The sequence below is a fragment of the Oncorhynchus gorbuscha genome, linkage group LG03 (assembly GCF_021184085.1).
Source record: "Oncorhynchus gorbuscha isolate QuinsamMale2020 ecotype Even-year linkage group LG03, OgorEven_v1.0, whole genome shotgun sequence".
Classification (NCBI taxonomy): Eukaryota; Metazoa; Chordata; class Actinopteri; order Salmoniformes; family Salmonidae; genus Oncorhynchus; species Oncorhynchus gorbuscha.
Genome location: NC_060175.1, coordinates 65,272,112 through 65,286,909, shown reverse-complemented (window position 1 = coordinate 65,286,909; position 14,798 = coordinate 65,272,112). Strand labels below are relative to the sequence as shown.

The 14,798-nt window shown below is 45.4% G+C and overlaps 1 protein-coding gene across 2 annotated transcripts in view; it reads left to right on the top strand.

The window, feature by feature from the left end:
• The window catches only part of LOC124031714 (cadherin-4-like), a 380,434-nt gene that overhangs the window by 275,809 nt on the left and 89,827 nt on the right, over positions 1 to 14,798 (top strand). For both annotated transcript variants that reach the window (XM_046343304.1, XM_046343303.1), the window contains one exon: positions 10,680 to 10,892. In XM_046343304.1, coding sequence (XP_046199260.1) covers positions 10,680 to 10,892 — 213 coding nt within the window. The remainder of the gene's footprint in view (positions 1 to 10,679; positions 10,893 to 14,798) is intronic.

Genomic DNA, 14,798 nt, shown 5'->3' with positions numbered 1-14,798 from the left:
CTAGATGTTCTTTGCCATTGGGCCATCAGATTTGCCACCAATGCTCCTTATAGGACATATTGCTGCAGTCTATACTTTTCTGTAAACTGGCCATCTCCGTATACCCGACACAAGACCCATGGGTTGATGCTTATTTATAAAACGCTCTTAGGCCTCCCTCCCTCCCAACTGCAACCCTCTTTCGTACACATACAGCACCCATTCTGTCATTCGCATTCTGTTAAAGGTCCCCAAAGCGCACACATCCCTGGGTCGCTCCTCTTTTCAGTTCGCTGCAGCTAGCGACTGGAAGGAGCTACACACAAAACACTCAAACTGGACAATCATGGACACGCTTACTGACACGTTGCCGGGAATTTATTGCTGTCTCTACCTTTTTGCCCTTCGTGCTGTTTTCCGTGCCTGACAATGTTTTGTACCATGTTTGTGCTGCTACCATGTTGTATTGCTGCCATGTTGCGTTGTTGTCTTAGGTCTCTCCTTATGTAGTGTTGGGGTGTCTCTCTTGTCGTGATGTGTGTTTTGTCCAGTTTAAAAATGAAAAATAAATCTTATCCCAGCCCCCGTCCCCATTGGAGGCCCTTAGCCTCTTGGTAGGCTGTCAATGTAAATAAAACATATTGAAAAAAATGTGTGTTCTGTGTCAGTGTATCTGTGTGTGTGTGTGTTTGTTTGCTGTCGGTCCAGTGTCTGTCCAGTGTGTGAAAGCATGTCTCATTGACTCTGAGGGTGTTTCTTAATGTGTGCTATGTATTGGTATGCGCATTCCCAATGTATATCTTTCTCCGTGTTAGCCTCACTTGCACAAACATGGCAACCCGGGAAGACACGGACAAGTCCTATAATAGTAGCTCAAACCTGGCAACCCAGGAATGAACTGAGTGGTCCTATAATAGTGTCTGAATCCAGGAATACACTGAGTAGTCCTGTAATGGTGTCTCAAACCTGGCAACCCAGGAATGAACTATAATGGTGTCTCAAACCTGGCAACCCGGGCGGGAGACTGAGTAGACCTATATTAGTAGTCCTATGATTTATTTACTGAGGGTAGCATACAGCCCAGGAAGGGGGATAAAAATACCCACAACTGATTTCACTCTGCTGCCTATGCAGAGACTGTCACACATAGTCATCCTGGACTTTCACCATGGCACTGGGATCATGAGGGCTTGGCATGGCCTTCATCTTAACCCTTTAGGTTAGAAGTGAAGGCTATTCGAGGAGTGGAAGGTTAGGATGGTAGGAAACAGCATATATTAACAAAGTTAGAGTGACTCTACTGTAGCTTTGAGCTAAGACTTTGAGTCTAAGACTCGTCATTGGCCCGTTCCATCTCTCTCCCTGAACCCCAATGATCCATTCCAGCATCTAATCAGCATTTAATCAGTGCAGTGATTCTCATGTCTCCCTGCCACCTGGTACTAAATGTCCTACTGGAGCCGAGAGTGGTAGGGGTGGCCAGGGCACTCCCATTGCTTAGATAGGGATCACAGGATCAGCCAAAATTATCCTTGTCCAGAACAGACCATGTGCCACTCAGTTCTTTGCCATCAAACTGATCCACCAAGAGAACCTCTTACTGTGGGCAGCCAAGATGGAGTCACACCATGGCTGCAGTACTATGTGAGGAGAGTGTGTTGGGTCCAAGGGAGTGTGTGTGAAGCCAAGTGTGTGTGCCAGTGCTCATGGAACTCAGGCAGCGTCACACCCAAATCCCACTGGGTTCACGGACATTGCGGCAGAGATAGCCAGTCGAACCAAAGAGCAGGTCTTAGACCCGAAGCAACTACTCCATTGTTTGTCTATGACACATTCATGCTTATGAAGTCCGATACGGAAGAGGGAGGAGAATGGAGCTGGGTCAGACCATTCTACTACAGCTGTAGTAGTACAACTTGCTATACAGACATAGAAAACAACAAGGACGCACGAACACAATGTGAAAATGGCTTTTTGTGGCGCTCTGCTCTGTGGAGTAATAACATCCAGATGTGTGTTTGGCCAGGGGCTGACTGATATCAAAGCGTACCGGCCGGGGTGCGAGCGGAGGCTCGGGAGGGTAGGGGAAGGCCGGGACAGGAGCCAGCTGGCTGGTTTCTGGTGGCACCGGAGCTGGGCGTCGCTTCCATTTCACACTCACTGACTCCTGTTCACACAGTGTGTGTGTGTGTGTGTGTGTGTGTGTGTGTGTGTGTGTGTGTGTGTGTGTGTGTGTGTGTGTGTGTGTGTGTGTGTGTGTGTGTGTGTGTGTGTGTGTGTGTGTGTGTGTGCGCGTGCGTGTACGTGTGGGAGAGAATGTGTGTGTACGTGTGGGAGAGAATGTGTGTTTGTTTTTGTGCTAAAGGGATTATGTAGGATCATGTGAATATTAAGTGTGTGTTTTAGTCTACACTTCTGGTTGTGGATATTGTGTGCGTATGTGCGCGCAGGCGTCAGTTCCTGCGTGTGTGTATGTGCGTGCGTGCGTCTCTTTGTGTGTCTTTTCTCCGTGTGTCTTGTCTCTGTGTGCGTGTGGGCTAGCGAAAGGAAGAACGTATGTTGAAAGTCTGTTGACTCTATTAAGCTGCTGTTGGGAAACTGAGTCTACGTCTGGCTCGGCTCTCTTCCTCTCCTCCTCTGCCATTCTTCTGTTCCAACAGTGGATGGAGATGGAGGGAGTGTTGTTTCATTTGCTGCAGAGGAGAGCTGGCATTTCTGTGTTAACACTTAATCAACAGTGAGTTGAACGTTGTGGTCTCCATGGTCTTGTTGTCTGGGATCGTAGTGGTACACTATTCATTTAACATTCTAAGTGTTGTTGTCCGTTAGTTGACTCCAATTACAGAAAGGGTGGTAAGGTTAGGGGAAAATTATAAAAATATATACAGTTTAAGTCGTAGGTTTACATACACCTTAGCCAAATACATTTAAATACATTCAGTTTTTCACAATTCCTGACATTTAATCCTAGTAAAAATGCCCTGTCTTAGGTCAGTTAGGATCATCACCTTATTTGAGGAATGTGAAATGTCAGAATAATAGTAGAGAAGGATTTAGGTTTATTTGAGGTTTATTTCTTTCATCACATTCCCAGTGGGTCAGAAGTTTACATGCACTCAATTAGTATTTGGTAACATTGCCTTTAAATTGTTTATCTTTGGTCAAATGTTTTGGGTAGCCTTCCACAAGCTTCTCACAATAAGTTGGGTGAATTTTGTCCCATTCCTCCTGACAGAGCTGGTGTAACTGAGTCAGGTTTGTAGGCCTCCTTGCTCGCTCACGCTTTTTCAGTTCTGCCCAAAAATGTTCTATGGGATTGAGGTCAGGGCTTTGTGATGGCCACTCCAATACCTTGACTTTGTTGTTCTTAAGCCATTTTGCCACAACTTTGTAAGCATGTTTGGGGTGATTGTCCATTTGGAAGACCCATTTTCGACCAAGCTTTAAATTCCTGACTGATGACTTGAGATGTTGCTTCAATATATCCACATAATTCGAATTCCTCGTGATGCCATCTATTTTGTGATGTGCACCAGTCCCCCCTGCAGCAAAGCACCCCCACAACATGATGCTACCACCCCCATGTTTCACGGTTGGGATGGTGTTCTTCGGCTTACAAGCATCCCCTTTTTCCTCCAAACATAACGATGGTCATTATGGCCAAACAGTTCTATTTTTGTTTCACCAGACCAAAGGACATTTCTCCCAAAAGTATGATATTTGTCCCCATGTGCAGTTGCAAACCATAGTCTGGCTTTTTATGGCGGTTTTGGAGCAGTGGCTTCTTCCTTGCTGAGCGGCCTTTCAGGTTATGTCGATATAGGACTCGTTTTACTGTGGATATTAGATACTTTTTTACCCGTTTCCTCCAGCATCTTCACAAGGTCCTTTGCTGTTGTTCTGGGATTGATTCGCACTTTTGGCACCAAAGTACATTCAACGCATCTCCTTCCTGAGAGGTGTGACGGCTGCTTGGTCCCATGGTGTTTATACTTGCATACTATTGTTTGTACAGATGAACGTGGTACCTTCAGGCATTTGGAAATTGCTCCCAAGGATGAACCAGACTTGTGGAGGTCTACAACTTGTTTTCTGAGGTCTTGGCTGATTTCTTTTGATATCCACATGATGTCATGGATAACTCAGGCACTGAGTTTGAAGGTAGGCCTTGAAATACATCCACAGGTACACATCCAATAGGCTAATTGACATCATTTGAGTCTATCAGAAGCTTCTAAAGCCATGACGTCATTTTCTGGAATTTTTCCAAGCTGTTTAAAGGCACAGTCAACTGAGTGTATGTAAACGTCTGACCCACTGGACTTGTGATGCAGTAAATTATAAGTGAAATAATCTGTCTGTAAAAAATTGTTGGAAAAATGACTTGTGTCATGCACAGAGTAGATGTCCCAACCGACTTGCCAAAACTATAGTTTGTTAACAAGAAATTTGTGGAGAGGTTGAAAAACAAGTTTTAATGACTCCAACCTAAGTGTATGTAAACTTCCCACTTCAAATGTATATTTACCACCCGAATATGGGGGAATGGAAATCATGTAGACAATTACATTGATGGAAGCTACAATCTACCTGCAGTATTAAAGCTGATCAATCCACTAATATATATATATATACACACAGTGGGGCACATTGTAGGATTTTTAATGAATTTATTTGCAAATTATGGTGGAAAATAAGTATTTGGTCAATAACAAAGTTTATCTCAATATTATATACCCTTTGTTGGCAGTGACAGAGGTCAAACGTTTTCTGTAAGTCTTCACAAGGTTTTCACGCACTGTTGCTGGTATTTTTGCCCATTCCTCCATGCAGATCTCCTCTAGAGCAGTGATGTTTTGGGGCTGTTGCTGGGCAACACAGACTTTCAACTCCCTCCAAAGATTTTCTATGGGGTTGAGATCTGGAGACTGGCTAGGCCACTCCAGGACATTGAAATGCTTCTTACGAAGCCACTCCTTTGTTGCCCAAGCAGTGTGTTTGGGATCATTGTCATACTGAAAGACCCAGCCACATTTCATCTTCAATGCCCTTGCTGATGGAAGGAGGTTTTCACTCAAAATCTCACGATACATGGCCCCATTCATCCTTTCCTTTACACAGATCAGTCGTCCTGGTCCCTTTGCAGAAAAAACAGCCCCAAAGCATGATGTTTCCACCCCCATGCTGCACAGTAGGTATGGTGTTCTTTGATGCAACTCAGCATTCTTTGTCCTCCAAACACGACAAGTTAAGTTTTTACCAAAAAGTTATATTTTGGTTTCATCTGACCATATGACATTCTCCCAATCTTCTTCTGGATCATCCAAATGATCTCTAGCAAACTTCAGACGGGCCTGGACATGTACTGGCTTAAGCAGGGGGACACAGCTGGGACTGCAAGATTTGAGTCCCTGGCGGCGTAGTGTGTTACTGATGGTAGGCTTTGTTACTTTCGTCCCAGCTCTCTGCAGGTCATTCACTAGGTCCCCCCGTGTGGTTCTAGGATTTTTGCTCATTGTTCTTGTGATCATTTTGACCCCACAGGGTGAGATCTTGCGTGGAGCCCCAGATCGAGGGAGATTATCAGTGGTCTTGTATGTCTTCCATTTCCTAATAATTGCTCCCACAGTTGATTTCTTCAAACCAAGCTGCTTACCTATTGCACTTTCAGTCTTCCCTGCCTGGTGCAGGTCTACAATTTTGTTTCTGGTGTCCTTTGACAGCTCTTTGGTCTTGGCCATAGTGGAGTTTGGAGTGTGACTGTTTGAGGTTTTTGACAGATGTATTTTATACTGATAACAAGTTCAAACAGGTGCCATTAATACAGGTAACGAGTGGAGGACAGAGGAGCCTCTTAAAGAAGAAGTTACAGGTCTGTGAGAGCCAGAAATCTTGCTTGTTTGTAGGTGACCAAATACTTATTTTCCACCATAATTTGCAAATAAATTTATAAAAATCCTACAATGTGATTTTTTGGATTTTTTATTCTCATTTTGTCTGTCATAGTTGAAATGTACCTATGATGAAAATTACAGGCCTCTCTCATCTTTTTAAGTGGGAGAACTTGCACAATTGGTGGCTGACTAAATACCTTTTTGCCCCACTGTATATATAATTCTACATTCAGTTATTTAATGCTTAGACCAGTGCAACCAGACAATATCAGTCATTTTAGCTGTGTGATCATGTTAGCCTCCAAGTTATAGGAATAATGGTGAAATCCTGAGTTTGCCCCTTGTTCGATATTTGACAATCCAACACAATCCTATCTAGTCGTCCACTGTCTCGGTGTTGTCTGCCTGTGTGTGTGCATGTGTGTTCGTTCACATAGTCGTCTGTGTTGTTTCTGAGTTATCAATGTGTGTCAGCAGGCTGCGGCCAGAATTCCAGTACACTACCACAGCTGGAGAACAGCTTGGCCAGAGTCCCTTAGGCAACAATGGGCCACAGCTCATCTCTCCCTCTCTCGCTCTTGCTCTCTTTCTATCTCTCTTGCGCTCTCTGCCTCTCACTTCTCTCTCTATGCCCCTTACTCACCAGTGGTCCACATGTACCTGTTAGGATCTGCAGATGAAAGGATTTGAAGCATAACTTATTTAGACAGGGAGGTCACTTCTGCTTCTCAATATACCCCCCCCCCCCCCCCACCAGCACCACTATCTCTACTCTCCTCGACTCCCTATCTCCCTCCCCCATCCAACCCCTAACACCCCCGGAACCCCTCCTCCCTCCCCTCCCTAGTCCCCCCCACCGTGGCTCTCTGAACTGGAGGAGCCAGCCCCTGCAATCAGGCACACTAAGCCCTCCTCCCGATGAGAAATAGAAGACATTTGTCCAGAGCCCATCGTACATCTGTCGCCCCTCTCCATCTGACTAATCTAGTTTGGATCCATGTACCGTAGCTGGAGAACACACGCGTGTTTGACTTGGCACTGGGTGATGGGGGGAGAGAGAGGTGTTCCCCTGAACATACACCATAGGGATCTGGTTCAGGCAACATGGCACATGATGGCACATGATGACACATGATGGAACATGTCACATGGGTGTTTGGAAGGCCTGGCATAGGAGAGGAGAAGAATGGTTGGATTAGATGATTTCTGGATCATGAGGACTTAGAAAAGCAAAGACAGAGCTGGCTGTATGAGGAGCTGCAGCTCCCCTAGTGGCAGAGAGATGAAGTGCACCCACTACCCTCATTCATTCCCCTGTATACAGGACATGGTAATCATTTGAGCTGAAATCTAAGCAGATGAGTCACCAAGGGAAGCATGGACTTTAAGATCGACTGCCACATTCACAACTCCAAAAAGTTTGGACAATATTAGAAACATCAAACGTTCTAAACTCAAAATTTGCCAAATGATATTTGACAAGCAAATGACAGAGCCCAACATGTCTCTACCCTCTCTCCCTCCATCATGTTAGCCCTTAACCTTCTCCCCTCTTCTCACTCTCTTCTCACTCTCTTCACACTCTCTTCTCACTCCTTTCCACTTGTCTATCCCATGCCCCCCCCCCCCCCCTTGTTCTGTGCCATATCTGATGTTTGAAATGTGGAGCTGGATTGAAGAAACTGAAAACGGCACATTCACCCATGGGCATTGCCCTCTACCTTCCTTCCTTCCTTCCTTCTTTCTTTCTTTCTTTCTTTCTTTCCTTCCTTCCTTCCTTCCTTCCTTCCTTCCCTCCCACCCGCCCAACGTTTACATGCCAACCTCTCCAACAGACAGGCTTCCTTTAATGCAGCCTGAAAAGCTTTCTCATGTACGTCCATCTAATGAATTCAATCTGAAAGCATTGTTTCCACTGGCAGGTACAGCCCAGCTTCGGAGGCCACCAGGCAGCGGGTTAACGGGGGGGGGGTATAGACTGTGTGGAAAGTTCCACGGGGCGGTAATTAGAATAAACAGCTTGCGGTGCGCCAGAGCTCTCAACTTTCAGTGTGCCAAGAGAACCTTCTTTAAGTCTTCCGTTGTTGTGCCCTGTTCCTGCGTAGTTCCTGGGTTTCCCCTTGCATTTTAACTACTGAAACCGCAAGGCCACACATTAGAGAGAGGGATGTTAGAGAGGGGAGGGAAGGTAAAATGAAATATTGGAACCGGTATTAAAACACAAGGCTTTTTATATGTAAATATATGGTGATTGGACCTGTCTCTCTTATACGAGGAGCGGAGTTTGTTCTCACACGCACACACACACAATACGGTTATCTTACCTTGTGCCACTGCTCTCACCCGTTTAGCTGGGAAATGTCTCTCATTCGCTCCCTGCCATTGGAACAATAAGCAACATGAGAGCAGATGATTTGGGGAGACCTGGTGGAAATCTAAGGGACACCTGGGATAGAGCGTTAGCACTGCATCGTCCTCGCCCTCTGGCACGCTTAACCCGTCTCACGCTCCATCCACCTATTAGCATAGCACTCCGCAGATTCTGAGGAATTGCTATTACCACGACAAGCTGTCAGGATCAGCCAAAAGGGAGAAGAGAGGGGGAAAACAATAAGGAGGATAGAGAGATGGAGGAGGGTGGGGGTGAAAGGAGGGTTATAGAATGTGATATTGAGAGGGGAGGAGCTAGAGGGCTGAGGGATGTGGTTGGAGGACGATTCTGACTGAACTTGCTGAACTCTGGACTTGTGTATTATAACCCGGAGGTTACACTGAAGCCCGGAGATACTGCATGTCAAATCTAACATGCTTCTCCATGTTAATACGAGAGTTCCCCATAGCCACTGGACATGCAGGATACATTGTGTTCCTACTGGCAGAGCCTGGAGATGCTGGACTGATTCGAACTTTGTATTATTCATGTGGACCTCGGACCATACAGGACACTTTTAGTAATACAGCAGGCTACACACACACACACACACACACACACACACACACACACACACACACACACACACACACACACACACACACACACACACACACACACACACACACACACACACACACACACACACACACACAGTGGGGCAAAAAAGTATTTAGTCAGCCACCAATTGTGCAAGTTCTCCCACTTAAAAAGATGAGAGAGGCCTGTAATTTTCATCATAGGTACACTTCAACTATGACAGACAAAATGAGAAAAAAATCCAGAAAATCGCATTGTAGGATTTTTAATGAATTTATTTGCAAATTATGGTGGAAAATAAGTATTTGGTCAACAACAAAAGTTTATCTCAATCCTTTGTTATATACCCTTTGTTGGCAATGACAGAGTTCAAACATTTTCTGTATGTCTTCACAAGGTTTTAACACACTGTTGCTGGTACTTTTGCCCATTCCTCCATGCAGATCTCCTCTAGAGCAGTGATGTTTTGGGGCTGTTGCTGGGCAACACAGACTTTCAACTCCCTCCAAAGATTTTCTATGGGGTTGAGATCTGGAGACTGGCTAGGCCACTCCAGGACCTTGAAATGCTTCTTACGAAGCCACTCCTTCCTTGCCCGGGCGGTGTGTTTGGGATCATTGTCATGCTGAAAGACCCAGCCACGTTTCATCTTCAATGCCCTACATACATACATATATACACACACACACACACACACACACACACACACACACACACACACACACACACACACACACACACACACACACACACACACACACACACACACACACACACACACACACACACACACACACATACAGTGGGGCAAAAAATAAAAATCACATTGTAGGATTTTTTATGAGGCCCGTCTGACCTTGAAATGCTTCTTAGGAAGCCACTCCTTCGTTGCCCGGGCGGTGTGCTTGGGATCATTGTCATGCTGAAAGAGCCAGCCACGTTTCATCTTTAATGCCCTTGCTGATGGAAAGAGGTTTTCACTCAATTGTTCACCATAATTTGCAAATAAATTCATAAAAAAATCCTACAATGTGATTTTCTGGATTTTTTTCTCTCTCATTTTGTCTGTCATAGTTGAAGTGTACCTATGATGAAAATTATAGGCCTCTATCATCTTTTTAAGTGGGAGAACTTGCACAATTGGTGGCTGACTAAATATTTTTTTGCCCCACTGTACATACACATACATGAATGTTGACATGACATATTATGTCCGTTTGTTTACGGGCTTGTAGGATATTTGATTTGTTATTGAAACAAGAAAACAACGAGTGGCTTATCTAACTTAATATTTGACCCGGGGGAAAATGTGTTATATAGATGCACCCAGCATTTCTCCATTGATTCAAATGCTGAATAAATGAATCACTGGATTGACTTTGTAATTGTGTTTCTTCGCAGTTGGTTGCTCTGCCAATGCAGTTCAAACTTTGTTTGGTAGTCCATCTCATTTGATTGCACCCCACCAAAAACCACCTCACTGATTACAATCAAGACATCATTAGCACCAAGACTTTAATGAGTGAATATTCACACATAAGGGAATGGAGGCTCCTTATAGCCATCTTATTCCGGATAAAAACACTAGCCTGCAGGTTGACAGTTCTCACAGTATCCCTGGCCATGCAATGGGAATAGGGGTGTAAATCCTAGGAGAGACGTGTCCACTCTTTATGGGAGTTTTTAACAACCAGGTGTAAAGAACAAGGTCTGGGGCTAGCTTCGGCTTCTTGGGACCTCCTTTTACGTGCACACTCACATGTACGCACGTCACCATTTTATCACATAGCAACCCGCACAAACTGTATCTTTGTCTTTTGTGTCGTGTCTTTCAGATCAGAGTGGAACAGGGGAAAGAAGGGGAGAGGAAGGAGGAAGAGGAGGTCAAAGCATCACCAGAGTTTCAGGCCCCACCCACCGTCATCATGTTTCCCAGGCAACGGGAGACGAGCTCCAAGGTACTGCGGAGACAGAAGAGAGACTGGGTCATTCCGCCAATCAACGTGCCTGAAAACTCCAGAGGGCCCTTCCCACAGATGCTCGTCAGCGTAAGTGACCTTTATGATTGGTTAAAACTCCCAAAGTCGGACAGGAAGTACACAGAACTTGAACCCTTTTTCAAGTCCTAACAATAAATGGTTCGTACACGTGGTGTTTGTTCGTCAGGCATAAAATCACAAATTGCAAAAGGGTTTTCTAATCATCAATAAGCCTTTTAAAGACTTTTTTAAATAGATAACACAATGTGACATTGGAACACAGGAGTGATGGTTGCTGACACTGGGCCTCTGTACACCCTATGTAGATATTCCATATAAGATCTGCCAGTTCCAGCTACAATAGTCATTTACAACATTAGCAATGTCAACACTGTGTTTCTGATCAATCTGATGTTATTTTAATGGACAAAAAAATGTGCTTTTCTTTCAAAAACAGGGGCATTCCTAAGTGACCCCAAACTTTTGAACGAAAGTGTATATATGGATCAAATATCAATGCTAATCAGTGTAATTCATAATCGCTCTGTTTGCATAGCAAGTCCTTGGGTGGTCAAAACCATTTAAGAAGCAATGGCCACTGAATGTTCTTGTGAGTTAGAGCGAGTATGGTAGAAAGCCCTACAGGAGAAACAAAGAGAGGTTTCTCACTACCGGTTTGTGCCTACTCCCCCCATCCTCATTATGACTGGTTGTCAGGCACGGAATGTGATTATGCTATGTGTCTGTGATACGATTACAACTGCAAAATGTGCTCAGGTATTCTAACCACACTGATTGGGCTAAGAGCTTTCCCCCTTGGACTGAGAGCTCTGTCGCCAGAGACACCAAAAAACTCTGTCTCTCTAAGTCTTTCATGAGTCTGCTGGGCTTTCACTGCAATAACTGTATATTGTCCCCTTTATTCAGCAATTCAGTTCAGTTGACTTTAATGATATTTGCACAGCTCCCCTTACAATGTAATTAGTCACAGACGTGTAAGTAAAAATCCTGGTCTGGATCCTGGTATAATGGAAAGCCTTGAGTGACATTAAGTAAGAAAAAGTCCCTATCCTCGGCTAGCTAAAGCCAGGGCAAGACTTCATCCCTTGAGGTTTAATATCCAATATCATGGTTTGGGTGCATCTACAAACCACAGATCTAAAAGCGTGTTGTTTTGAACCTGGGAAGATATTATCCACGTGATCAGATAGAATCCCCCCCCCGCAATGATGCGTTCCCATGGCCTAAACCACGTATCTTTTATGTCTGTCCTGTAAACTTGGGAGAAATATGCTCTGACCCACCAGGCTGCTGCCTCTGAGGTGTTATTCGTTATTCAACGGAGCTCCGCTCGTTTAGTATTCGAGTTACGGCAGCGGGGGAACAACGCAAGTGACGACCGTCCAAACAAATTGCATTTCAGCGAAACTGCTTGTTTTTGGGGAAAAAAGTATGGAAAATAAACAGAAACACAGAGGGGATTCGGGGGTCGAGACGAAAAAAGAAAACAACATGAATAAATAAACGCTTGTGTAAATGCCTTGTTGCGCCGAGCGCTGTGTAGTGCAATGCACTACAGTCTTTGAAATGTGAAGGTTCTGTCACAACAGAATGCTCAGTTTGTCTCAGGCAACAAAAAAAACTCTGGAACCCAGGCCTATGCTGTGTGCTGTTGTTCTTCAAAAAACACCACTCCCAGTGAACAAAACCTATTGTTTTTTACATCCCTCTGCTCTCTCTCTCTCTCTCTCTCTTTATCTGAGATATCTAGCCATCAGCTTTTCTGCCTGTTTACAGAACCCTCGCAACTTTTGCGTTTGGGTTTAAATTGTGCAGAAGAAGCATTTTTTAAATATTTATTTTCTTCCTTTGTTTTTAACCCTGTTTTCATCCCGTCCGAAGGGACAGCCTGCAGAGGAATAAGAAGGGATCCCAAAAAAAGACTGGGAATGAAAGGAGGAGGAGAGAGGTTTCTCGCCCTTTATTAGAAAGGATGGGAGGAGTATTTCAAGATGTGTCCCATCTCTCCCTGTCAGGGTCGGCTGTTCTCGTCAGCAGCCCCGGGCCCCCACTGCAGCGAGACAGCTCTCATGTGTCCAGGGGTCAGTGAAAACCCGAGAAGAGAGGAGAGGTGGAGGAATGGAGGGGGGGAGGGAATCAAAGGAGTGTTTGGAAGCGTTAGCGTGCAGCCAATACAATCCACCGCCTGTGCTGTAAATAGGCCCTCTAGGAGCTGGTGGAGGACTTGGAGTAAACTTTTAGAAGCAGGGGAGAAGTGATGCGTGCTGATGCCTCCACTCGGGTCCCATCTCTCTCTTTAATAATGACTGGAGGGCAGTTATGGCCATACAGAGAGCTCCACTGTACCAAGGAGAGATTTTAACAAGGAGCCAGATAGATTTTTGTGGGGTTTTGATGTCGTTATCTTTGATGTTTTTGCTTTGTGCGTTTTGTGCTTTTGACCGGTTCCATGGGTAGACGATCCTGTTACACCACGTGACCAAAAGTATGTGGACACCTGCTTGTCGAACATCTCATTCCAAAAGCACGGGCATTAATATGGCGTTGCTGCTAGAACAGCCTCCACTCTTCTGGGAATGCTTCCCACTAGATGTTGGAACATTGCTGCGGGGACTGGCTTCCATTCAGCCACAAGAGCATTAGTGAGGTCGGGTATTGATGTTGGTCGATTAGGCCTGGCTTGCAGTCGGCGTTCCAATGCATCGCAAAGGTATTAGGTCGGGTTGAGGTCAGGGCTCTGTGCAGGCCAGTCAAGTTCTTCCACATCGATCTCGACAAACCGTTTTTGTATGGACCTCACTCTATGCACGGGGGCATTGTCATGCTGAAACAGGAAGGGTCTTCTCCAAACTGTTGCCACAAGGTTGGAAGCACAGAATCGTCTGGAATGTTATTGTATGCTGTAGCGTTAAGATTTCCCTTCACTGGAACTAAGGGGCCTTGTCCGAACCATGAAAACAGCCCCAGACCATTATTCCTCCTCCACCAAACTTTACAGTTGGCACTATGCATTGGGGCTGGTAGTGCTCTCCTGGCATCCACCAAACCCAGATTCGTCTGTCGGACTGCCAGATGGTGAAGCGTGATTCATCACTGCAGAGAACGTGCTCCAGAGTCCAAAGGTGGCGACCTTTACACCACTCCAGCCAACGCTTGGCATTGCACATGGTGATCTTAGGCTTGTGTGCGGCTGCTCGGCCATGGAAACCCATTTCATGAAGCTCCTGACGAACAGTTCTTGTGCTGACATTGCTTCCAGAGGCAGTTTGGAACTCGGGAGTAAGTGTTGCAGCTGAGGACAGACAATTGTTACGTGCAACCCACTTCAGCACTCGGCGGTGGGTTTGTGTTCTAGCAGGGCATACATTTGACGAACTGACTTGTTGGAAAGGTGACATCTTATGACAGTGCCACATTGAAAGCCAATGAGCTCTTCAGTAGGGCCATTCTACTGCCAATGTTTGTCTATGGAGATTGCATGGCGGTGTGCACGATTTTATACATCTGCTACTGTATCAAGATGAAAAAATCCCTTTGCTGTTGATGTATGTCAGCAAGTGTGCGTATGTATGTATGTGAGTGTGTGCATGCCTGTTTGTGTGATTTAGAATTTGGAGGGGGAGAGAGAGCGAGAGAGAGAGGGAGAGGGAGAGAATAAATACCACGGAAACAGACCAATGGACAGACACAGCTTTCAGATTTTGTGTGGTGGAGGAGAAAAGAGTGTGTCTGCAGAGCTCTGCCATGTGTGGCTTTCTGAAGCTTGCGTATACATTTCTCTTTCCTCCCCCTCCCCCTTTCACTTCCTCTCCCTCCCTACCCCTCCCTCTCTCCCTACCTCACCATTACTCAGTGCCCTGTGTGGCATGGCTGTGAGGCTGACTGTGTGATGCCTACCTTGCCTAATGACCTGTGAAGCCAATCCAAGCCTTAATGGCCTGTTCTGTCATCCGC